A 25,696-nucleotide genomic window follows, 5' to 3' on the forward strand; every position below is an offset into this window, starting at 1 on the left:
TGAGCTGGGGCTGGAGGAGTGCAAAGCCCCATCCGCCCAACTCATCCCAATGGGGTGAAAGGAGGGGGCAAAATGGGGTGGGGGCTGCACATCCCAGAAGGGGTCAGGAATGGGGGCATGCTGCTGGGGTGGGGGTCCTGTTCTGACCTCCTGAGCCTCTGCCCGAGCTTCCCTGCGAGCTGCAGGGGGTGCCTGTTTTATGGGATGTAGAGACCCAGGGTGTTGGCATTGGGATGAGGAGGTGCAGCATGTTGGATACGCGGGATGTTGAGACCTGGGGTGGTGACACTCAGAGCTTTGGAGAATAGGAATGCTGAGGTGCTGAGACCCAAAGTGTTGAGATCTGAGGGTTTAGGGACCTGGGATGGAGGAGAAATAGGATGCAGAGATCTGGGAGGTGGGAGACATGGAGTTCTGGAGACCCTGGATACTGGTCACAAGTGTTGTTGGAGATCCAGGGCGCTGTGACCTCAGCTGTAGCACATGTGCAATACTGAGACCCAGGACTTTGGATACCCAAGATATCAGATCCCCTGGACATGGAAGACCAGGACATTGACCTTGAGATGTCAGAGACCCACCGTGCTGAAAGCCAGGGTGTGGGGAGCAGGGACCCGGCCCTGCATGGAACCAGCAGTTGGACTCAGTGATCCTTATGGGTCCCTTCCAACTTGGGATATCCCATAATTCTGTGATTCTATGACTTTGACGACTTGGGATGTCCAGACACGGGGTATGGGATATGAGACCTGGCATGTAGGCTATAGGATGTGGCCAGCAGACACGGGGCAGCTTTCTTCCAACCACTTTTATTCCCATCAATTTTCTCTTTTCCTCCACATTTATTCAAGGCACTGGGTGACGGGTGAGTACCAAATAAAAAATACAAAGGGGGCTGGGAGCTGGGGGGCAGGCGTGCGGGGTGCGTGGCGGGGGCAGCGGCGGGGCCTCCTCCTACTTCTTGGCTGGTTCTTCCTTCTTGGCCTCGACGGTGACGGGGATGGTGATCTCGGACGACTGGATGGCCGGCTTGGGCAGCGGGGCCTCCACCGTCAGCATCCCATCGGGGGACAGCGAGGACCGCACGGCCGTGGCTTCCACGCCAGGGGGGAGGCTGCGGGGAGAGGGGAGAGGTCGGAAAAACCCCAAATTTTTGGATGTCCCCATTGGGGCCAATGATAACCCCAACATGGGGATGGGCAGGTTGTACGCCCCCACTCTCCCCACCCCGGTACTTACGTGTATTTGCGGGTGAAGCACCTGGAGATGAAGCCGTGCTCATCCTGTTTCTCCTCGTGCTTGCCTGGAAGGAGTAAACCCCAAAAGGTTGGTGCCCATTGGGTCTCCACAGCTGGGGTTTGCCTTTCCCCACCCCATCAGCTCTGGGATGGGGACAGTCCTGCTTGCCCTACATGTAGCCCTGAGTGATGGGAGGCACCAGGGTCCCTACAGGAGCTCCCCCCAAATTTAAGGGCAGGAAACTGATGGTGGCGAAGGACCCAACCCATCTCCAGTGCCTTTGTTTCAGATTCTCATTGTTCCGGGCTGGCCCCATGCTGTGGGGTCTGTATTTCATCACAGTGTCCCTCACTGAGCCCCCCTGGCATGCAGGGATGCTCGGGATGCTATGGGGCCTGGCTCTGCCCCATGGCACTGACACCCCTGTCCCTATGGGACACACACCACATCCCTACCACGGGCTGCACACAATTGCAATGCAGGGCTGGGAACTGTGCACCCAGCACAGTGTGTACACCGTGAGTCATCCCTGGAATGTGCTTGTAACCCTGTTCCCTCTCTGTTTGTTTCTCATTTTCCTTTTTTTCCCTCTTTTCTCTTTCTTTTCTTTTTCCATTTACCTTTCCTTTTTCCCTTTTTCCTTTTTCCTCCCTTCTCCTCCCTCTTTCCCTTTCCCTTTCCTTTCCCTTTGCCTTTTCCTCCCTATTTCCTTTTCCCTTTCCCTCTCCCTTTTCTCCTGCCTTTCCCTTTCCCTTCCCCTCTCCATTTCCCTATTTTCCTTTTCCCTTTTCCTTATTTCCCTTTTCTTTTTCCCTTTTCCCCATTTCCCTTTTACTTTTTCCTTTTCCTTTTTCCCCTTTCCCTTTTCCCTTCTCCCTTCTCCCTTCTCCCTTCTTCCTTCTCCCTTCTCCCTTTTCATTTTTTCCTTTCTCTTTTCCCTTTTCCCATCCACCTTTCCCTTTCTCCTTCTTTCCCCACCCCTTTTCCCTCTCCCATCTTGCTCCATTCTCTCCGCATTCCCCAACCGTGAAGACATCCACCCAGCCACCCCATGTCCCCCATATCCTCCACGTACACCCAACACCCCACCCCACTCCCACCCCGTGGACCCACCGGTGATCTCCACGATGTTATCCTTGGTCTTCACCACCAGCTCCTCGGGGGCAAAGTGGTTGACATCCAGGGTGACCTTCCAGCTGTCGGCGCTCTGCCGGATCTCGGAGATGCCGCTGCTCAGCTGCCGGCTCAGCGCCCGGCTGTAGGGCGACCCGGGGGCCGGCAGCAAGGCGCTCTCACTGGGCAGCAGACGGAAGTATCCGGGCCAGGCGCTGCCGCTGGGCCACTTGTACCAGTCCTCGGGGATGTGCGGCATCCCGAAGGATTGGTCGAAGAGGCGGCTGCCATGGTACCAGTCGCGGAAGGGCTCCCAGCTGGGGCTGCTGAGGAAGGTGAAGGGCACGCGGCGCTCGGCCATGGTGCGCGGGGCGGTGGTGTGCAGCGGCTGTAGGGCCTTATGAACCCGTCCCGACGGTTATTTTTAGCTGGGAGGCGCAGCTGGCTATTAATGGAAATTGCAGCGGGGCCCGGGAAGGGACCAGAAGCTTTCTCCAGCCCCGCGCAGCCGCAGCCCCCGGCTGCCCGCCCTGCGCAGTTCCTTGGCGCTGATGGATGGGAGCTGGATGGCTCCCAGCTTGCCCTCCCCTTCCCGTCAACAGCCCTTGGGATGCGCGGTGCTGGGGGGATGAGTCAGAGCAGGAGCCTGGGCTCGGCCCCACGCCCGCTGCATCACCGCCAGGCCAGAAGCTTCTGGAGCACACCAGAAATGTGGCACCCCAGGGACCAGATGGGTCGGGGTGAGGGGTTCTAGGCCGTGGGAGTGGGGTCTGTAGGGCTGGTGGAGGACGGAGGGGCCAGTGGGGGCTATAGGGCTTGGTAGGAGTCAGGGGGGCCCAGTGGGGCTGATGGAGGTCAAGAGGACCGATGGGGGCTGTAGGGCTTGAAGGGGGGGTCAGTGGGAAATTGTGGGGATGGATATGGGCTGGTGGGGCTTACTGGAGACCAGTGATGGTGCTGTTGGTGGCTGATGGGGCCAGTGGGGACTGATGAGGCTGGTGTCGGTTGATAGGGATGCTGGGACCTTTAGGGGCAGAGCTCTGGCCTTGGGCTGTCTGTCCGTCCCTCCCCAGCTCCAGCAGCGTGCAGGCTTTGCTTTTAAGACCCAGCACAGCCAGGAGATGGCTGTAGCTGAGCCCTGATGTGCTCAGCGCAGGGATGTGAGAGCCCTCCCCGTGGGGCACTTGGCGCAGACGGGGATACAGGAAGGATGGGAGAGGGATCCTGCAGCAGAGGAGGCTCGAGGTGTCCCCCCCCCCAACCAGCAGCACCTGCAGAACCCTTTGTGTGGGGCTGGGGCGGGGGAGAGCCCCGCGTTGTCTGGGAAACGGGACGGAAAGGGATCAAAGCAGCTGAGCTGCAGAGCGGGAGGCGTGGGGCTGCATCCTGCCGGGGGCTGGGGTGGGAGGGAGGGATGCAAAGAAACCGCTCCGTGCCCCACAGCATCATTTACAATATATACTGTATATTTTATTATAATTGAACCAGCTCACTGAATCTACAGCTGTACTCACAATCCAGAAAAAGAGAGCGCGCGCGAGAGAGGAAAATACTGAAGTATTTCTACAGAGTATTTTGTTCCAGTTGGCTCCCTCCGCGGCAGGAGACAGAGACTGTAAAAGAGGAAGACTGGAAATTTTCCCTGATGTGCTGTCCTGTCCGGGGCTCTGTCACTGTGGGAGCTGTGGCCATGGGGCGGGGATGGGGACGGGTTTGGGATGGTGATTGGGGACTGGAATGGGGATGGGGACTGGAATGGGGTCAGGGATGGGAATTGGGATTGAGGATCAGGATGGGGATTGGGATTGGAATGGGGATGGGGACCATCCCGGAGGATGCCTCTGAGCATCCCTATGCAGGGGGAGGGCAATGGCCATGGTCAGAGTCCCCCATCCCACCAGCACTGAAGGGGCATTACCGGACTCAAAGGGATGCCCCAGTTCTGCAGTGCCCTCGGGGCAGGAACAAAGCCCCGATCCCATTGCAGCGCTGTGGGTTAATCCCAGCAGCTGTGTTCCCATCCCACCGGGCTCAGCGCTTCGTCCTCCTCCAGCCAGGCGGAAAACGCACGGTCCACGCGGATTAAAAGCCAACAGCGGGGCCAGGGGGGATGCCCCCAGGAAGGGCCTTTTTTTTTTTTTTTTTCTTTTCTCCTTTTTTTGGAAAATCAGCACAATGCTGCAGAATTGGGGCTGTCAGCAAAGCGGGCACGTGGGCCCCGTCCTTTATCTCTCGTTAAAGCTCCAGGGAGGGCTGCAGGGATGCTCCAGCCCCAGGAACCAGCCCACTGCCATGCCATGGTACCAGCGCAGCATCCTCCAGGAGAGGAGTCACAGCCGCCCCCCGGGGCTGCGATTCTTGGGGAAAGTGGCACCGTGAATCCATTTGGGTCAGGAACTGAAGCAGGAGGGGGCCAGGGGCACCCAGCCGGGGTCCCGGTGCTTGGAGGGAGCACGCTGTTCCCAGGGATGCCCAAAGCAATAGGAGTGCAGGGGGCACCTCAGTGAGGACCACCCCACAAGCACTGTGAGACATATCCCAAAACACGCCTTTTTCACCCCAAATCCAGGCCTGGCAGCATTTGTTCTGCGGGGGGAGGAGATGCAAAACCCTAGAGAGTGGGGGGGATCCCAGCCCACTCCTTGGCCCCATAGCCCCGTGTGGGATGAGCGCTGGGGATGCAGCGATGCTTTGTTCGTTGGTGGCTCTGTGGTGCCCAGGGCTGTTGGGGCCTCAGTATAGTTCATGTCACCTCTGTCCCCTGGGGTGCTATGGGGACACAAGTCAGTGAGATGCTGCAGTTCCTCTGGGGCCGCACCGCATCCTCCAGCCAGGCATGGGCTGGGGAAAAGTGCTCAAGAAGTCCCAAATACCCCAAAAAGCACCGCTGGATGGAGCACCCCCCCAGCTATGTCGATGCGATTTGTTCCCTCGCTCTGTGCTCGCCCACCCCGTCCCCCCAAAATAAGCCACCCCCCACCCCATCTCCCAACCCCCAAATGCCCCACAGGCCCAGCGTCACCCCTCGGCTTGGTCCATCCTTGGCAATCCCCTGCTCCTGGGGTGGGATGGAGGCTCCTGGTTGGAGCAGGGGGGCTCAGAAGCCAGCGCTCTCGGAGCTGCTGCGGCTGTTGTAGCTGGGGCTGCGGCTGGGGGGGCTGCGCGAGCGGCTGGGGGGGCTGCGAGTCCGGCTGCGGCTGCGGCTGGTGCTGTAGGTGTCATAGCTGCGGCTGCGGCTGTACGAGTAGGTGCTCAGCGAGCTGGAGGACGAGGGGCTGGGGCGGTAGTAGGGGATGGGACGCTTGCGAGCGCTGTGAAGGGAAAAGGGAAACTGAGTCAAGGTCCGGCTGTGGGCTGGGGAAGGGATGGGGAGCAGCAGCCCAACCTCCACCTCAATGAGCTTGGGGTGGTTGCAGGGTGACAGCACCCGGCCCCCCATCCCCTTTCTCCTCCCCTGTCCCCCCCGGGTGTTAGTCCTGGATTAGGCAGCGACGAGGACAGAAAGTGAGCGGGTTAATGTGGCTTTTGTGTTTTCCCAGCCACCAAAGAGTGAAAGCTGCTGAAAAAGAGATGTTAGGGATTAGCCAGCGTCAGGCTGCCCGAGCTCCGACCCACACCGGCTCCTATGGGGCAGAGACATCCGGAGCAGTGCCTGGTGCTGAGCCCAGAGCTCTGCAGGTCCCCACAACTGGAGGGGACACAGAAGTTCATCCCTTGCCCCCTTGTCCCAGCCCTACACAGCGGTGAGCGGTGTTAGTGGGACCGGAGAGAGACGCACAGATTGGAGGGGTCTGGGAGGAAGAGGAGGAGGAAGGGGGGAGGTTACCCTGGGAGCCAGGCAGGCGGCGATGCTCTCCGAGAGGAACCTTGGAATGAAATGGAAAAGGAGACATCGGCATCACTGAGGGAGGAGGAAGGACACGGGAGGTGGCATGTGGTGCCATGAAGATGTCATCTGCTGGGCCACACGCCGGCAGCCCTGCAGCCCTGGGGGATTTTGGCAGCGGAGGGGTGACATGGCCAGGACAGCGGAGCCGGCTGATAGGGGCAATATTTCTCTCGTCCTCTCTTACAACTTCAGCCCAGTCCAGGAGAAATCAAAATCCTCCCACAGGGAGCGAGAGCCCATGGCTGAAAATCCAGCCAGCTCCACGCTCAGGCCCTGATAGCAAGGGAGACAAATAGGTCAGAAACGAGGTAATCTCGGCTCAGCTCTGCTAATGCCGCCAGCACTGCATGCTAACGAGGTGCTGTATATGCACGCAGTGTTTTGTCTGGCACTAAATATTGCCTGTCTTAGAGCCTGGCATCCTGAGTCAATAGGATCTCAAGGAGGAGCAAACTGCATTTAGAGGGCAAGAGACAAATGCGCTGGGGCTGGACTTCTTGCTGGAATATACACACATTGAGTAAAATTATTCTTATTTTCTGTCTGTAAATGGGAAGAGACCGTAATACTGGAGGCAGTCAGGTTATCCATCTGGGCCAGCCTGATTCGCTCTTCATTCATTCTTAGGGTTATGTATCTATCCTTAAAGCTGCTTGTCCATCTAACTGTCCATCAATCCTTTCACCCATCCATTCTTCTCCACATGTATCCATGCATTCATCCAGCCTTTCATCAAGCCAGTCCAACCATTCATCCATCCATCCATACATACAACTATCCATCCTTCCTTCCTTCCTTCCATTTAACCGCCCATCCATCTTGGAAGCATCCAAGGCCAGGCTGGATGGGACTTTGAGCAACCAGGTCTAGGAGGAGGTGTCACTGCCTGTAGCAGGGGGGTTGGAACGAGAAAACTGTAAAGGCTCCTTCCAACCCAAACCATTGTATGATTCTATGATTCCATGATCTTTCCTTCCTTCCATCTATCCATCCATATAACCATTTAACCATCCACCCATCCAGTCATCCACCAACCCATCCAATCATCCCTCCAACCACTCATCCACTCATCCATTAACCATCCATTTAACCACCCACTCACCCTTTGGGGCTGTCTCAGGGCACAGCCTGGACCCAGACCATGCACAGACCTAACGCTGGGACCCACCTGGTGATCCTCCTGGGCTCCATGAAGCTGGGGGAGTCACGTCTCCTCTTCCTGATTGGGGAATAGCTTCGGGAGCGGCGCCGGGCCCGAGCAGGGTCTGGGTCACTGTGGCGTGTTCGGGGCTCATTGTCTTTCTCTCTACACCAACAAAAGGAGGAGCATTAGAGGCATGAGGAGCCAAGTGGCACCCGTGTCAGGCCCTGGGACAGCCCATGCATAGCAAGTAAAGCCTCTCCCCAAACCCTGGAGGGCTGGAACTCATTCTCAGCTGCGGTGCTCCCTGAAAGTACGTTGCGGGCTGTCCTAAGAGATGGGACATGCAAGCTATGCACATTGCACTGGAGCCCCAGAGCACGGAGCCAGCCGGCAGCACAAGGATCTAGGGGGTCTGCAGGCTCTGCTTGCTACCACTGCCCATCCTTCAGACCCCACGCTGGCCGTGCCCCACAGCTGACCTGCTGGCAGTTTTCTTCTGGGAGGGAGAGCGGCTGCGGCTGCGTGCTGCCCGCTTGTCCCGCGAGCGGGAGCGGGACTTGGAGAGGGAGCCGCTGGAGCTCCAGGAGGAGCTGCGGTGCCCCGTGCTGTGCGAGGGGCTCTTCCTCCGCTCCGAGGCTCCGTGCCGTGAGTGCTTCGCTGATGACTCCGAGCTGCTGTTGGGACGGCCCCGGTGGTGCCTCTCCTTCACCCTGCAAGGGCCAGAGGAAATAATGGCACAGGAATGTCTTCACCATGGTTCTTTTCCTTCTGTAACCTTTGGATTGTTCTCTGTGTGCCCACAGGGGAGCAGAAGCACCCACATGGATCCCAAACCACCCTGATTATCACGGAATCACAGTAATGATTGAGTTGGAAGGGACCTTAAAAGATGTCTGGTCCCACTCCCTGCTGGACAGAGTTATAGGATATCCTGAGTTGGAAGGGGCCCATAAAGATCATCGAGTTCAACTCTGGGCTCCACGCAGGACTACCCAAAATCAAACCATATGTCTGAGAGCATCGTCCAAATGCTCCTTGAGTTCCAGCAGCTCAGGGCTGTGACCCCTGCCCTGGGGAGCCTGTCTCCATGCCTGACCACTCTCTTGATGAAGAACCACCTTCTCCTGACATCCAACCCGATGCTCCACGATCCCATCTGGGGACTGTGGGGCTCACCCATCCCTGCTGGGATCGCTCTCCAAAAGCACATCAACCCAATGGCCACCCACCCCAGTCTTGGGGCACATCCCATACCTGGATGGCAAGAGGACACCCCAGATACCCATGTCTCTGACGCGATGGCACCCAGAGAGCTCTTACTTCTTAGTGTGGGCACCGTGGGTCCTGTTGGGGCCTGGCGGGTGTGAGCACGCCGAGCCCTCTGAGTCGCTGCTGTAGCCAGTGGGGCTGAGCCCCGTCGGGGCTGGCAGGCGGGGGGCCTGGCCGCGGTGTCGGGGCGGCGAGGCGGAGCGGGAGCGGTGCCGGTGGCCGTGCTTGGCTCGCTCCAGCGAGGGCGAGCGGGCACCATGACGGCCGCCCCGGGTGCGAGGGGACGGCGGATCCGTCCTGCCGCGAGGCCGTGGAGAGGGGGACGGTGAGGCCGGCCTCTGGCAGGGGGAAGAGAGACAAAGAGAGGGGGGACAGGCGGAGGGGGGAAGAGAAGAAAGAAGGAGAAAGCGGTCTTTAGTGGGGTGCGCCAGGCCGGAGCTCGGTGCACAACGTCAACGCACATCGCATTAAGGCAGGCTACACAGATGCTACCCTGCACCTTCCTCAGCCTCTCACCCTCAACAACGTGGGTCATGCAAACCTCCGCATGCAAAACGCAAAAAATAATAATAATTTAAAAAAAAATCAACGAAAAACGAAGAAACAAAGAAGGGGTTGGGTGGAGGAGACAAAAAAAATCCAAGAAACCCAAAGTCATGGGGGAGGGAGAGCTCAAAGGGAAAAAACGACCCCCCCGGACACCTGGAGAGAAAGCAACCCCAGCGCCCGCCCACCCCGACCAAGAGAGGTGGGAGGAAAAGGGGAGGAAAACCCAAACGAACTGAGGAAAATGAGAAAAAAAGAAAAGATGAGAGGAGGGGAGAAAGGGGGAGAGTAATTCAGAGTGAGCTGAGGGAGAGTGGGGGGAACCAAAGAGGTGAGGGGCCGGGCGGGCATGGGGCGGGAGGGCTGCTCACACAGAGGCATGCACATATATAGAGATCTATCATGTTTATATATGCGTAGGTTTATAGATAGTACAGCTTTTGGCTTAAAACAAATCAAGAAACGAGGAAGACGGCACAGAGCAACGATGGAGGGCAAGGCAGGGAGTTGGGGAGCGAGGGGAGAGAAGGGAAAAAGAAACCAAAAGAAAGAAGAAAAACATCGAAATCAAAGGAAAACCAAACCAAAACTTCACAAATGTCATCGTTACTGAGATAAACGAATGTCTCTGAACTCTTCCTGGGATACGCATTGATCTGTTAGCTGTGACTCTGCAGGGAACTGCTAAGTCCTCATCAGCACTCAACAACAGACTTTGATTTCTGCTTCCTTTTTTTTTTTTTTCTCCATTATATGCTTTTTTTTTTTTTTTTTTTTTTTTTTTTTTTTTTAAGTCCCTCTTGGTTAACATCCACTTACCAAAAAAGTGGCATTTCCTCCTTTAGTAGGTAAGGTATGAAGAGAAGGGAAAAGCGGGGCAATATAAGTGCATCATTAGATTCACAAAAATGCAAGAGAGAAAGAAAGAGAGAGAGGAGAAGAGACAGAGACAAAGAGAGGAGAGAAATAAAACAAAACAACTCCCTTCGCTACGCTCCAACACCGGGCGTGGGGGACCCAACCTGGCTACCCAGCAATGACACGAGGCCACCGGTATGGTGACCACCCCAACCGAGCCAGGCTGGGGGCCACAGGCTACGGGCAGGCTTTGGGGGCATCTCCCCCATTCCATCAGCCCCTGATGCCCATGGAGGGTAAATCCTGTGTGATCTGATGGGGCTTAAGGGGATTTGGGAGGTGGTGCTGCGTTCGGGGCAGCCGTTGACCTCATTTCTCCACCATCCCTTTGCCTCAAGTGTAGTTAATCCTAAATGCTGCTTTTCTCCCCCAGAAGAGAAGTGCATGATGTACCATAGGTCCGGAAGGAAGATGCTGCCAAAAGGACGCGAGGCTGCCATCCTGCTGGTGGCACATCCCCATCACGCCCTCGTCCCTATGGACAAGGGGTCCAAGCAGCACCTGCAGACTCTGCAACCACAGGGCCCTGAGCAAAACGAGGAGGGTGGTTTGGAGCATTTTTGGCTATTGCTTTAGTAATTGGCTGCTGCTGTCATTGCTCCAGCGAGGGGGAGAAGTGGTGGCAGTGATGGATGCCCCACCATTGGCATCCACACAGGGTGTGGATGCATCCCAGCCCCACGTCCAGGGAAAAATCCAAGTGGAGAAGGAGACGAAGAGAGAGAAAGACAGAGCGAAGGGATCTCCTCCCAAATGTGGCGTTCCCACATTTGCTGTCCATGCTGCAGGGATATGGGGTCCATACCCAAAACATGGATGGAGGGACGGGGAGTACAGAGGGGGCTTCTCTTGGAAGAAAAAATAAGGAAGACCCAAATAAGCCCTTTGCAGAGGTCTGGTTCCAAAGGGAAAACATCTCCAGGGTGCTTGTTCTGGGCATGGAAGATGTCAGAAGATCTCCGCAGCCCCCAGTGCTCCCCCCAGGTTCCTCCAGCTCACTGCCACGACACAGCCCCAGGAGGGGCAAAAAAACCCAATCTCCCCCAATTTCTAACTTGCTGGTCCTTCCTCCCTCCCCGTCCTGCAGCCCAGAACACCCACAGCCCCATAAATCCTTCTCACACACTGGGATGTGCCCGCTGCTCTTTGCCTCTATTTCTGCTAATTGCACTCGATCTCGTTATTCAGCCCCTAAGGAAGCACAGGGGAACTCAGCCCGACCCAACGTGACTGTACCATTTGTGGGAACAAACACAAACTCAGAGGGCTAAAACACACAGAAATGCATTCTACCAACGGAACAAGGAAAAGAGAAAAGGCAGAAAGGAAGAAAAATATTACATGGACAGGGCAAAAAATAATAATAATTTTAAAAAAACGTAAGAAAAGAGCATGGCTTTGCAGCTAACTGGGGAAAATCATACAAATTGAAAAAAAAATCATATATAGCCACCAAAAAGAGACAAAATGAAAAAGAGAGAAAGAAAGAAAGGAAGAAAGAAAGAATAAGGAAGTAAGAAAGAAAGAGAAAATAACATTAAATCAAGCTACGGTGCTTTTCAACAGGCTCATCTGCAGAAGTGAACGTGCAGAGGTGGACGAAATACCTACCTTCTGAATTGGCAGTGACAGGAATGCAATAATAAAAAAGAAAACAATAATCTCCACATTTGGAGTGCAGAATGGGAAAAAGACAATGACTCTTTAGTAATGTGATTTAGACTCCTTTGCTAATCAAGTTTGCTTTGCTTAGAGTTTTTAAATATATAATTGGTCTCGTTTGCATTTTTCTTTTTTTTTCTTTTTGCTTAATTGGAAAGCCTGTGGCTTTCACGGCCGCAGCAGGTCTGCTGGCTCTGTGTGTAACCCAGCCCCTAGACAGCAGCACTGCGATTCGGTCCGAAAAGTGGCTGCTGGACACGACCAAATCCCAAACAACATGCAAGGGGAGAGGATGGAGCAGGACATGTGGAGGCCTGGAGGGCTGTGGCACCGGCCCCAAGAAAACCAGAGAGAAATCAGTTACAGAGAGTGTGTGCGGGTGAGAGAGCGAGGTGAGGAGGAGGAGGAGGGAGAGATGGGGAGGAAGGACGAGCGCGAGGAGGATGGGGAGGCAGCTGGAGGCGAGGATGGATGGAGACGGGGCAGGGAATTTAAAAGGGAAGTCAACATCACACAGCACCCTGCCTTGTTCAGGGAGCCTGCAGTGCTGGCCTGGGCAGGGAGATGGGGAAAAATGGGCTGAATCAAGTGGTTTTGGAGTTTGGGGGATGCCAGGTGCTCAGCCCTGCTGCTGCTGCTGCTGCTTGGAAGGATGCTTGGGGTGCTCGGGATGCAGCACGGCAGCATCACGGCATGGGATGGCTGGAAGGGGGTCAAGGGAGGGTGGACATCACGGCCCCCATGGCCCCAACCTGCTGGGGTTACATGGGGGGAGGGGACCCCCGTCAGCACCACGGACAGCTGCCGGGAGGCAGCCGGGCCACGGTCAATTCATGGAGGCAAAGGGCAACTCACAGCTGCTCGGTTATCTTCCCTTTTAAAGCCCTCGTTAAAAATATAGAGAATGGAGGTACAATGTTCAATGGCTGTCAATATTTTAGAAAACACATCTGCTTTTTTTTGTTGGTTCTTTTTTTTCTTCTCCACATTAATACACACAAAAGCAAAAAATTCTAGAACAACACGACGACGACAGGGGAAAATAAAATAAGATATATATATATATTGTTTGCATTTCTGTACATTACGAAGGAAAAGAAAAGAAATCATGATAAAGGAAACTAAAACAAGGGGGAAAAAAAAGCGTGGTTTCATTGCCCTTCCCTCCCCCTCTTCCCTGCTTCTGCTGAGCAAGAAATGGAATCGTATATTACCGTTTGGGTTTTTTTCAAATGGGAGGCTAAAGAAAAACACAGATGGGATTAAAAAGAAAAGAAAAAAAAAACAAAGAAAACAAAAACAGAGAGAGAAAGAGAGAGAGAAAGAGAGAGAAAAGTTGTCGGAGAAAAGTCCCCTCTAGAGTTGGGGAGCCAAGGGAGCTCATGTGGCACGGGCGATGCAGGGTGCCCAGGGTGGGGGCTCCTTGGCACCCGCACCCCAAACAGCAAAGAAGAATGTGGAGAGGTGCTCCATTACTGGTTAAACTGGGGCTGGTCCCCTCATCCCACTGTGGGGACAAGCCCCCAGCACAGTGGGGTTTTGCTGGGACTCTTGGTGTTGCTGGGGACAATCGGACCCGCTGTCACCCATCATGGGGACCCTGAATGCCCAAAATCTTAGCACTCAGCTCCAAGACCTACTCCGTGCCCTCTCCCAGCCTTACAGCAGTCCCCAGTCTGGGTGCACAAAGTGGTGCTGGGATCCTGCTCTGGGAGGGGATGGAGGTGGCAGGAAAATAAGACTTTACCATTTTTACCCACTTTTTGGCCATCTGGGAGCACTCCACTCCCAACATTGGCCCTGCTGAGCCACTGGTGACACCTCAGGGTGTGACATCCACAGAGTGGCCATGGAAAGGGACCTGGTGCTGGGGATCCTGCCCAGAGGAGATGGACCAGCACCCCAGGGTTGGGGGAACATGTGTACATAGGGATGGGGACAGACAGCACCCAGTGTCCCCGTCAGTTTGTCTGTCACTGTGAGATGGGGAAGGAAGGGAGAGGAGAGCCAGGGTGAGGGGTTCCTGCAAAGGGAGGAGGAAGAGGAGGAGAGGGCAGTGAACCATGGTGTAAGAAAAGCCTACGTACATCCGCTGGCTCCTCGAGCGTGGGGCCATGGCTGTGGCGGCCATTCTGGGCGCTGCCCTTGTGCCCGTTCTGGTGCGGCGACGCTGAGCGGCGCGGTGAGGAGGAGGACGGGCTGCGGCTGGAGCGGGCGCTGTTGCCCTTGGGGCCGTCCTCGCGGTGCTTGGGGCTTAGCCTGTGGGGCATGGCGCGCTCAGCAAGGCGGATAGCACATCCTTATCCACGTGCCAGCATAACAGTGGCACTCAATATTGGGTTGGGATCATGGCGCAAGAACAAAAAATAGGGCAAGAAATCGGGTTTTGTGCTTTTCCCTAATTGAGATTTTGCTTTGAATCCGCACTACTGCTTTTCCAACCCCTTTGAGCATCCCTTGTGCTGCAGCACCCGCTCCCCTCTTGTCCCCGCAGAGGTCCCCACCACACATAGTGTCCTCTAGGGATGCTATGCCCAAGGGTGCTCCTACCTGCTGGGGGATTTGGAGTTGCTGTAGTCGGAGGAGAGCGAAGCGCTGTGCGAGCTGCAGCTGCTGCGCCGGTGTGACCGCCAGGCTGGCGATGCGCTGCGGGACCTGCGGGGATGACGGCCAGGGCCGACGGGCAGGCTGAGCCCCTGCACCGGGCACACGTGTAGTGTCGAGGGGCATGCATCCTGCCAGCCACCCCCTCACAGCACCTCACCTCTTGCGCTCTTTGTTTTTCTCTTTCCGCTTGTTTTTGGGACTGCGGGACCTGTGGGGAGGGCAGAAAGGTGAAAGGGCAGAGATGGGATGCAGGGGCTTCCCCAAACCCAGCAGCACCTGGTTGCAATAGGTCAGTGCACTGAGCCCTGATCAATGCACACCCAGAGCACAGGGTGGCCCCTTGTCACCTCCAGGGTGACAAACAGCGTTGGGGTGAGGGGGACAGTATGGGTGGTAGTGGTGCGTCTCCCGGAAGCCTTCACCCTCACCTGTGTCTTCTCTTCTTCCGAGAGCCCGACTCAGACCTGAGGATGAAGAAGAAGCAGAGATGAAGGAGACACATGGAGATAGCTGACAGGGAGCAAGGGACAGGCAGCCCCCAGGGGTGACTGAAGATGAGGACAGGCGAGCCACTGGGATGGCTCTCCTGGCCATGGGGAGGTGACATCCCATGATTCAGGGAACATTCTGCCCCATGAAGGGACACCCAACTCTATGCACATTGCCACCTTGCTCAGTCTATGGGCGTCACCAGCCCTCCCTGAAGCCACCAAGCAGGCCAGTGTCCCCGGCCCTAGAGGGGATGTGTCCATCTCACCTGTCACGTCTATGCTTCTTTCCAGTCTTCTTTTTCTTCTCCTTGCGAATCGGGGATGAGCTGTCGCAGCTGCAGGGAGGAAAGTGGTGTCCATGGGGAGGGACCCCAAACCTCATCCCCTTGACCCAGGGAAACCCCATCCCCACCACCCATCAGCCCCTCACTTCCCTGCACAGCCCCCGGGATGCACAAATATTGCAAGAAAATAACTTATTCAGGGGACAGAAAAGAGTGTTTGGCAGAAGGGCTCCGCTCAACCCTGCAGCCAGGGCCGGCAGATCCCGCTGTGTCCCATTGCCACCTCGTGGGCTTCACTGTCTCCAGCAGGAGACAAGAGCAACTGCTGCTGGGATTTGGGAACAGAACACTCACCTGCGCTCCGAACCGGGTTTCCTCTTTTTGCTGCCACGGGGAAGGCAGAAAAGAAAGGGTTATTAAGGACAGCATCCTCCCACTGTGCCAGGACATACAAAATGGGAAGGGGACAAAATCCTGCCCGGTGCTGCATGCAGATTCTTCCCACCAAGAAGATATGAACACCTTGATTGAGCGCAACACTGCTAACCAACTCTAGGGTGAGCAACCAGGAGTTAGGGTGCATCAGCAAGGGGACTGAAAGTCCTTAGATGTCCCCTGGCTCCATAGCGGCTGGGAAGGGTTGGGCAGGGGGAGGGGACACAAGATTGAACCCTCTCCATCTAAGGGACAGTGCAGGGACCAGTGAGGACTCACCGGCTCCGGCGGTGACCCGATTTCTTTTTCTTTTTCTTCTTGGGTGGTGGGGAGGTGGAGCTGCTCGTTCGTCTTTTCAGCCTGTGGGAAGGGGTTGGGGTGAGAAAAGAAAACCACCCACCACGCCATGGCCAGTGTCACCGTGCCCATCACACCCAGACCTCGGTGTCCCGAACTCAGTGTGGCTGTGCCAAGGAAGGGTGTCAGGAGACCATGCATGCGTTTAAGATGGGGACATGGAGCTGCTCCCACACCCACTGCTGCCACATCCCACTGGGGACATCCCGGAAGCCCCCTGCCCAGACCTGTACTCGCGGTGGCTGCTGTCATCGCGGTAGCACTCGGCCGAGCAGTCACACTGCAGCAGGCAGCCCTCGCCGTACTCGGGGTACTGTGCTGCGTACTCCTCCCCATCCAGCCCATGGTGGTTTTCTATCACTCTGGCAAAGAAGGAAACACAGGAAATTTGGGAGACTGACAGCAGAGAGGAACGTGGTGGGGCTGAATTGGGGCAGGGGGAGAAGATGGAGTACAGCAGCCTGGTGGCACTGCTGTTGGCACATGGGGTCAAGGACAGCTGGCTCCGTCACCAGCACCTCTTGGATGACCTTGGATACTAGGAAAAATTTATTCTCAGAAAGAGCAGTGTTGCAGTGGCACAGGCTGCCCAGGGAGGAGGAGGAGTTCCCACCCCTGGAGGTGTTCAGGAACCATGGAGATGTGGCACTGAGGGACATGGTCAGTGGGCACAGTGGGGTGGGGTTGGACTTGGGGATCTGAGAGGTCTTTTCCAACCTCAGTGATTCTGTGGTTCTATGATCACCCAGCCCTTGGCATTCCCATAGGTGTCACCACCACGTGGTGGAGGTCCTTGCAGGGTCCCCCTACAGCACCTATCTCCACAGCATGTCACTGCTGGGATGCACAGGGACATCCCCAGGGTCAGGCCACCACCTCTCTGTCCTCGTCATCACTCAGAATCCCTTTGCTGCCTCACGAGGCAGAGTGGGGGCTGAGCGGGTGCTGCCGGCGGGGTCAGCTCAGGTCAGTGGCGGGGGCTGGATTAGGGTGAGCAGAGCTGGTGGAAGACCGGGGATTATCCACTGTTGGCAGGAGCTGCCTGGGACTATCTGGAATCGGGGCCAGCGCCCGACCTGTCATGGGCTTGGCACGGGAGGTGATGGGTGATGTCCCCCAGGTCAGCCAGGTTGAGGGAGGAGGGGACATCAGGCCCAAAGCCACTGGGGTATCCTCTTCCTCTCGAGCAGCTTCATCAGCATTAATTTTCCTGCTGCCATGGAAACGGACAGAGGTTGCCATTGACTACCGGGGCTGTGGGCTGGACTCAGCAAGCAGGGGGGGGCCATGCCCATCTCCCCTTGCTGCCCCCACCTCACGCTGCTCCTGCTCTGCCATCAGCCCCAAAGCCCCTGGGGACCTCAAGGGAACAGCATCCATCCCTCTGGTGCTGGGAACAGTGAGGATGTGGGGCAGGGCATGAGCTCCTGAGCCCAAAATGTTGTTGTGGGACCTGGGGGCTTGTTGACAGTCACTGGGAAAGGGAGGCAGAGCAAGAAAACCATGTCCAAGAGCCCTGAGGGAACATTTCCTAGCAATGGCACTGCTGGGGATGGCAGCCCATGGTTCATCACCAGATCCATGCCAGCACCCCTGTGTCTGCTGGGGGACACGGCTCAGATATGGGACATCCTTGGAGACACTCACAGTCAGGTTGGACCAGGCCCCGAGTACCTGCTCGAGCTGTAGATGTCCCAGTTTGTTGCAAGGGAGTGGGACCAGATGATCTTAAAGGGTCCCTTCCAACTCAAATAATTCTGTGATTCTATGATTGCATCTTGGGAGGGACAGGGCAATCAAGGAGAATTCAGGCGCTCTGGAGGAAACCACAATGGATGGTGCCATGCCTGGAGGGTGCCAACATCAAATAACCCAGGCTGCCGCCTCCCAGAGGATATTTTGTACTAGGAATCAGATTTCTTAGCTGATGCCCCAACCTAGGTTCCTCTCCATCTCCCAGTCTGGAGGCTGGCAGCAGAGGAAGCCAGCAGAGGAGTGCAGTCCCTTGGCTTTTGACTCAACTTTTCCAGGAAAACGCCTTTCAAACAACAACCAAACCACAGAAAGGATGAAGAAAAAAAGGAAGTTGAGCATACCTAGTTAACTCTTGCTGGACTTTCTGCTTGATGGGCAGAAGCATGGCAGTGCTGGACCACGTGCTGCACACCGCAGCCTGCTGCCAGCACATCGCCCATCAGCTGTGCTCAGCAGCTCGGGACCAGCTCGTGCTGCTCCAGTTACACCTCCTCTCCTGACACACGCCTGTGTTTCTTTTTAAGTCCACCAGCCTGCCCATCAAGCAGTTCCTTTGCCAGGAGCAGGCTGTGCATGTACAGACAGAAGCTGGGAGGGTGCTGACAGCAAGCTGGGGCTCAGGTGGTCATGGCTCTGCTCGGTGCCTCAGTTTCCCCTGGGGATTTCTGCAGACAATGCTGAGCTTTTGCATGTACTTTGTAAAAAAAAAAGAGCAGCTGGTTCAGAAACATGGGCCAGGGAGGTGTTGGAACAAGACCAGCACACAAGGTAAGTATGCTGAGAGCTCTCCCAGGTCATTGCAGAGGCAGTGAGCATTTATTAAAGCACTGGTATATCTTCAAGCAGTGCAGAGGTTTGGCACCCAGGCCATCCTTCAGCACGGACTTCCACAGGTCACGCCCCCCTCACATGGAGCATCACCTTTTTGGGACACATCAGAGCCTCCTTCCTCCCAGCACCTCCTGGCTGCATGCTGCTTCCAATCTCTTGCTTTGAGATCTTCCAACTCAGCACTGTTATTTATAGCCCATGGGATAATCTAATGCTTACCCTTCCAAAGCAAGCCTGCAAGCAGGGAAAGGTGACAGCCAGTCTGGGGTATCCTTGACACACCTCTGGCTTCCCCATGTGCTCATTAAAACACCAGCCCTAATGAGATGGGCAGCTTCTCCTGGGAAGATGCCCTGGAGATGACTTGTGCCCCGCAGGCAAAGGCCACTTGTTAACATGCCAATAGGACACTTGGCTGCTGAGTGACCTGGACAGGTTGGTTTACCCCATGACTTGGTTTTCCCACCTGCCTGGAGAAGGATCTTGGATGCTCCCTGGGATGGGGATGGGTACGTGCACCCCAAGTGGGGCTGGGCACCGTCGAGCCCTGGTCCTCCTCAGTGACTGCTGGCAGAGGAAGGCTGTCCCCAACACAGCGACTTCCCCGCCTCCCCCTCGCCCTGATTTCCTGACCCTAATGAAGCATTAATATTCAGTGGACCTGCAGCATCTATTCCTGTCCCAAGTGACCTGGTTTCCAGGCTGATAGATGGTGCGCGCCGGGCCAGCCATGCTGTCTGGGCCATTAAGCATCACACCAATAAATCAGCATGAAACCGGGGCAGATCCTTGTGAGGAGGTGTCTTTGCCCAGATGGAGAAGCTGTGATTTCAGCCCTGAAGAGAACAGGAGAAGCAACCAACCCGGCAGGAGTGGGCAGAGGTGAGGCACAGCCTGAACATCACATAGGACCAAGCTGGTGCTTTGCTCTGCTCCAGTGACCTCAGTGATGTTTGTAGGGCGTGGGTGGCTGGACTTGCATACACCCCATGGTGAACCCCAAACTTGCAGCTTGCCCTCCACCACTGGCTGGCAGTGTGAGTGAGTGGCCAGCCTTTCTACACTTTGGTTTCGTAATCTGAGATAAGGGCATTGCAATAATGGCATCTCTATAGAACACCCAACAGGTGACAAAGAACCGGGGCAAGATAACCTCTCTAGCTCAGAGAAGCAAAATCTGCCTCCAGCCAACCAACGAACCAATTAGCCAATGAACCAACCAACTAACCATCCATCCATCCAATCAACCAACCAATAATCTACCCCTATACACCCTCCATATCCATTCACCTATCCAACTACCCCCTCATATCCATCCATCCATCCATCCACCCGTCCATCCTCAGTGACAATCTGGGATACGTCTCTCTGGGACAGAAACACATAGGACACAGATGGGCAGACTCAGAGCTGCCTCACTTACATTTGGCGCCCATGCTGGTCTTCCCTGGTAAGCACGCCTTCCTTTTCCATCAACATCTGCCGAAAGGTCCCCACTTTCTGCCGGATCTCCTCCTCTGAGTACCTGGATGGGCAGAGATGCAGTCAGGGCTGGCACGATTATGGCATCAGCTCCCCAGGGACCATGTGCCTCCCAAATGCTGAGGCAGGAGCAGGGTGAACAGCCAAAGGGGCACTCAGGGTGGGGACATGCTGATGACCTCCCATACCCTTAAGAGTGGCATGTGGCCAGAGGAGCTGGGACGGAGAGGTGGCATTGTGATGGTCACCAGGGTCTGGAGGACAGCAGGACCCTCCTCCTGGTGCTATGCACTCCTTCAATCCTGCTTCCCTTTCCCAGGCAGCACTCAGCAGAGGAAGGGTGAAAGAGGAAGATGATCATGAAGTTGTCCTTGTGTCCTTCTAGCTGGTGAGGCCAGGTCCCTCCTCCATCTCTACATGAGCTTCCCTTGCTCGTCCCCACACTATGCCGCGTCCCAGCATCTGAGCCAGCTCTGCGCTAACGCCGAACGCTGACTCAGGCCACTGCAGGGTTATTAACGAGAGACACTAATCACTTTGTCCCTGGCATCTGCAAACAGCCGCGGCAAAGCACAGCACTCCAGCCGTCCCCGAGACACTGGAGGATCAGTGACAGTGGACAGTGCTGTACTGCATCCTGCATTGGCACAAAGGCACCAGAGCATCCCCTTGACCCAAACCTGAAGGTTCTGTGCTGAAAATGGCCAAATGGAGAAAAATCACCGTGCTTCCAGCAATGTCCCCAGGAGACTGAGGCACAGGGCAGCACCTGGACCACGTCCTGGTGCACAGCTCAACCATAATGAAAGAGGAATTAATATTAATGAGCTCATTTGCACTGAAATAGACTCATTAATACTCCAACCAGCGAGGGCTGCCCAGCAGGAGGGTGGTGAACCAGACGGCCCTGGTTGCTCCCTGTGCCTTGCACCCCACCAGGGCTGGGAGACCACCAAAAAAGGGGCAGCACCCCCAGAATGCTGCTCTGCACCTCACCAGCTGCATTCATGGATACTCACCCTGCAGCACGGTGAGACAGGTTTGGCTGCAGAGTGGCTGCCTTTAACCCTAATGGAGGGATTTTTTTGCCTTGAACACAGAAAATGGAGTGGAGAAGGGAGCAGAAACTGCTGACATTTCTTATCCAGAGAAGAAATCCAGCCACCAGCCAGAAGGAACCCTGAGGGCAGTCTGGAGTGGGCAGCAGTCAGACCCAGACCAGGAGGAGCCATCCGCGTGGAAGGAAACCAGGAATGCTCAAATCCCCAGAAACCTTCCTCTGCTATCGCAGCACCTGATCCCACTGGGCCCTGCTCTTGAGATCAATCCTCCGAGGAAGAAACCCCCCCTGGGCACTTCCCCCACAGCCCCCAGGAGAGCTCCCACACAGAGGGGGATTAACCAGGTTGGCCAAGATTAGGGCTGTAATTATGTTATCATTTCAGTGTATCACCGTCATCGCCGTTATTAATAGCCTTAATAACAGCAAAGGCAATTACAGCAATAACAACAATACTGATCACAATACTGTTACTACCCGCTGCAGTAATACTACTACTAATAGTGAGAGTCCTAGCAGGGCACGGGAACCCAAACGGAGGACTCGGGCTCCCCAAGGCGCCAGGTCAGCCTTATTTATTTCTATAACGACAAATTAGGCATAATCATTATTCCAGCCTGTGTGAGACAATTTAATTCTAGGTCACAGTTGTGCTCTTAATGAAAGCCTTGGCGAAGCCTCCTCTCAATCCATTTTCCCTCTCCCCAGCTGATCCCAGTCCCCGTCTCCCTGTGTGTGCTGAAGCATTTGCTCCATCAATCAGGCTTCAGTCCCAAAACTGGAGAATGAGAAGAGAGCAGGGACAAACTGAAGCACTGCAACGGCCTCAACTGGGGCTAAACACAACTGCTCTGCTTCGCTTCCCCAGCCCATGCCTATTTTCTATCTAGGGACGTGGCTTGGTGGGCATGGTGACAATGGGTTAACAGTTGGACTTGGTCTTTTCCAGTCTTAATGGTTCTGTGATTCTTAGAGAATGGGCTAACCTGTCCAAATGCAAATTTCCTTCCAACTGTGGACACCTGCCGCTTCAGGGTACTTTAGAAGGGAAAAGTCAACAGGGTTCCCAAGTCATGGTTTACCCCACACCTCAGCCCCAGGTGCCCACCACTCACCCTTGCTCTTCCATCATCTCCTGCAGCTCCATGCACTTCAGCTCCACCCGCCGCTTGCGCTCGTGGTCCAGGATCTCGCGGTGAGCCTTCTTCACCAGGCTGGGCTCCACCAGCCGCACCTCCTCCTCCGCCTTGTGCCACGTGCCCGAGGCACTGGGCTGTGAGAAGCCATTGGAGGCTTCTTGGGGTGAGGGCACGTTGGCCCCATTGTTGTAGAGAGCCATGGTGGTGCGGGTGGCACACGGCACCTGGTGCAGACAAAGAGCTATGGGTCACCCACCAGTGCTGTACAATCCCCCACCCATGGTGTGGGACCGAGCACGGGAGCCAGCGGAGTGCTCTGATTTCCCCGAGGTGCCCGGGCAAGGCAGTGAAAGCAGCAGGGATGAACATCCTTGTGCTCTCCGAGCACCTTTCTGCATTATTAAAGCCTATTGATTCCTATGTCTGAAACACAAGGAAACCAGCACGGTTACAGAAGGATCTCTATGGAAATGTCACCCATGGGCCAACACACATTTACGCACCCATGCCAGCTTGGGCTCCTCTTCCTCAACAACTCTGCCTTTCTCTCATCAGGAACAAGACCTCAGGAATGATGGAAGCTTCCCACTGGGAACTGTTTCCCTATCAAAGGGCTCCTTTCATGGGGGAGAGAGAGGGAAGGAGCGGATGCTTTCCACAGCAGCAGCCTCTGCTCGTTTCCTCCAGCGGGAATTCATTTTATCCTTAGCCCAGCAGTGGGGAAATTCATTGCTGCAAAACCTTGAGAACGCGCTGGATGTGTCGCTGGGCTGATAGAGGGAGGAGTGTGTGCACAAAGACAGGAGATAAATGGGCTGCCAGAACTACAGATAAGGACTACGGGGTGGTGGAGGCTGGACCCATTGGGGAACATACCCAATGGGAGATAACCCTTCATGGGGATGGAGTCCAGTGTCTTCACACAGCCCTCAGTGCTGATGTTGTGCTGTTGTGGAAAGTCTGGCTGCAGGGTCCCTTTGAGGTGGTGGGAGAGGGGCTGGGACTCCTTTGTCTCCAGACATTGCTGGTCACTCTTGGTGCAGCGGGACTGAGGGATGCTCAGCTGGGGTCAGTGCCTCCCTCCTGGATTGCTGGAAGCCTTTCCCAGGCAGCTGAGGACAGGGGGCTGGGGGTGGCGGGGAGGGAAGTGCTCAGATGTGAGTAATATTCCCCATAATAGCTAATAACGGCAATCCTGCCTCAGTGACGGCACAGGCAGGAAAACAAAGGAAGAGAAAAAACAACCCGCAAACACCATCCTGCTATAAATAGCAAAGTAGAGCCACCAGCAAAAGCCCTGGTTGGAAAGTGGAGAAAGTCCTGTGCCAATGGGGACAATGGGGACGATGCACTGGGGCAGACGGAGCCTCCAGGAGATTGGGCTGGGTCTGCAGCCCTTTGTCCCAAAAAGAGACCCCTAGCAACACCCTGTGCAAGGGACAGCTTGGGGACATGCTGCAGGAGGGCAGCCGTCACCTCCACAGCCTCCAGTCATTGGCCACCGCCATGTGACGGAGCAGGGATGGCCTGGCTGTGCTGGACCGAGGCCTGGAGTGGAGGCAGCACCCCAGCCTCATCCCAAACCTCCATTCCCATCCTCAATACCATCCCCATCCCAAACCCCAGCTTCATTTGCAGCCTCTATCTCCATCCTCAACAACATCTCAATCCCAATCTTCATCCCCACCCTCTTTAGCAGCCTTCATCCTCAAACCCATCCATATCCTCATCCACAGCCTCCAGCCTCATCCTCAACCCCAATCCCCATCCTCAACACCATCCCATCTCCATTCCCACTGGCCTGACCCAAAAGCCAGCAGTTTCCTGCCTGGCTCACTGCTATCCACAATAATAAACAGGATGGTTAAATATTTCATTATCTGCAGTAATTACCCACAAATCATCAAGTGCTGGCAGCCTGAGGCCCCGCCGCCTCGCAGGGAGGGAGAACAGGCACTATCCCCGTGGGCTCATAGGAACACATTGCAGGACACAGTGCTGGCATCCATCCCCACTGCCGGAGCCATTTCCCCAGCACCAAAGCACCAGGGAAACTCCCAAGAAAACGTGTCTCTTCTCTTTTTCCCTAGGGAGGGGAAGCACAGCAGCGGAGCCCCCTGCCTGGCCGCTAATTAAAGCTGCCTCCGGTCGGTGCTCAATTAATTCTCACCACATCCAGCTGCACCAGACAGGGCAACGGCGAGTGCCTGCATGCCGGGGAAGGGGGCATGAGATGCAGCAGGGATGGGGATGTCCGAGGACACACTGACACCTCTGTAAGGAGTCAGAGGCCAATGCTGAGCATCGAAAAAGCAAAAAACCCTTTGATGTGGCTTTGGCTGGCCCAGGGTCTCCCAGGGGGTGGCATGACACCGTGACGGGCATCACTGCTCTTCATCTAAAGAGTAGCGAGCGATTTTCCCCTTTAAAATTTCCACCTTGTTTACAAGAGGAAAGCAGCCCTGGAAGGGGGGGGATGAAGCCTTCATCTGCTGCTGGCAGCTTGTGCCAAGCAAACAGAAATTGGAAGGAGAAAAGCCCACCTGCTTTTGGAAATGCTGAGAGATGCCCCATCACCATCCCCACGCTGTGTCTTCCATCCTGTATCCTCCATCTCTATCCCCATCCTCCATCTTCATCCTCATCCTCCATCTTCATTCCCATGCTCATGCTCCACCCTCCATCTCCATGCTCCAACCTTCATCCTTATCGTCCATCCCCATCCTCATCTCCTTCCTCATGCTCCAACCTCCATCTCCACTCCCTTCCATGATCTCTATTCCTATCCCCTGCTCCACGCTGCTCCCAGGCACTCACACATCAAGCTCCCCAGTGCTCAGTCCCATAGGAGATCACAATGCAGCCAAGCTGGGGACCTCCCACCCACAAACCCTGCCCCACTCAGGCCACCAGCCACACTCCATGCCTCAGTTTCCCCATCCACAATGCCAACCACCGCATCCCGCTGGGCTGGCTCCAGCACTGCCCTTCGGATTTCACCAGGGCATGCAAACAGCACAGAGCAGAAATAATAATCCCATCCTCAAAGTGTTTTCTGCATTGTTATAGGCTGCTAATTGTCCATTATTTGAAGATGGCCAGCAGAAGGCTTCCTCCAGGCCACACATGAGCACACATTGCAGCACCAAATGCCATAACACAACAGCCTTTCCTAAATACCTGGCCAGCGTTATGAGGAGGAAGAGTCTTGGGTTGCTGCCTTTAATTGGGCCGGCCTTCCCAGGCACTGCTTCTCAGCATCCCCCGGGTGCCAAAAACCATGAGTCAGACCTCCAAGAAGGGGAGGAAAGAAAGAAAAGAGGACAAAACTGGTTTGAAAAGCCTCATCAGCTGGGAGCTTGTTAGCACCGAGCCATCAGGACCCACAGAACCAGCACAGGGCTGGGGTCATGCAGTCACCAGTATGGCACCAGGGGACACCAGCTGGCTACAACCACGTGGCTCAGACATTGTG

The 25,696-nt window shown here is 55.6% G+C and overlaps 2 protein-coding genes across 2 annotated transcripts; both read right to left on the reverse strand.

Moving 5' to 3' along the window:
• Window positions 790-2,913, reverse strand: HSPB1 (heat shock protein family B (small) member 1). The gene is made up of 3 exons (XM_021415658.1): window positions 2,353-2,913; window positions 1,240-1,303; window positions 790-1,114 (listed from the first exon to the last, which is right to left on the reverse strand). Exons 1-3 carry the CDS (start codon window positions 2,711-2,713, stop codon window positions 955-957), a joined length of 585 nt encoding a protein of 194 aa, XP_021271333.1. The 5' UTR covers window positions 2,714-2,913; the 3' UTR covers window positions 790-954.
• On the reverse strand, window positions 5,353-22,441 carry SRRM3 (serine/arginine repetitive matrix 3). The gene is made up of 15 exons (XM_021415927.1): window positions 22,198-22,441; window positions 19,964-20,065; window positions 16,182-16,316; window positions 15,877-15,957; window positions 15,517-15,546; window positions 15,145-15,213; window positions 14,816-14,851; window positions 14,545-14,595; window positions 14,331-14,435; window positions 13,868-14,039; window positions 11,730-11,732; window positions 8,706-8,992; window positions 7,865-8,095; window positions 7,410-7,547; window positions 5,353-5,663 (listed from the first exon to the last, which is right to left on the reverse strand). Exons 1-15 carry the CDS (start codon window positions 22,419-22,421, stop codon window positions 5,450-5,452), a joined length of 1,878 nt encoding a protein of 625 aa, XP_021271602.1. The 5' UTR covers window positions 22,422-22,441; the 3' UTR covers window positions 5,353-5,449.

Source organism: Numida meleagris, chromosome 18 (genome assembly GCF_002078875.1).
Source record: "Numida meleagris isolate 19003 breed g44 Domestic line chromosome 18, NumMel1.0, whole genome shotgun sequence".
In the NCBI taxonomy this organism is placed as follows: Eukaryota; Metazoa; Chordata; class Aves; order Galliformes; family Numididae; genus Numida; species Numida meleagris.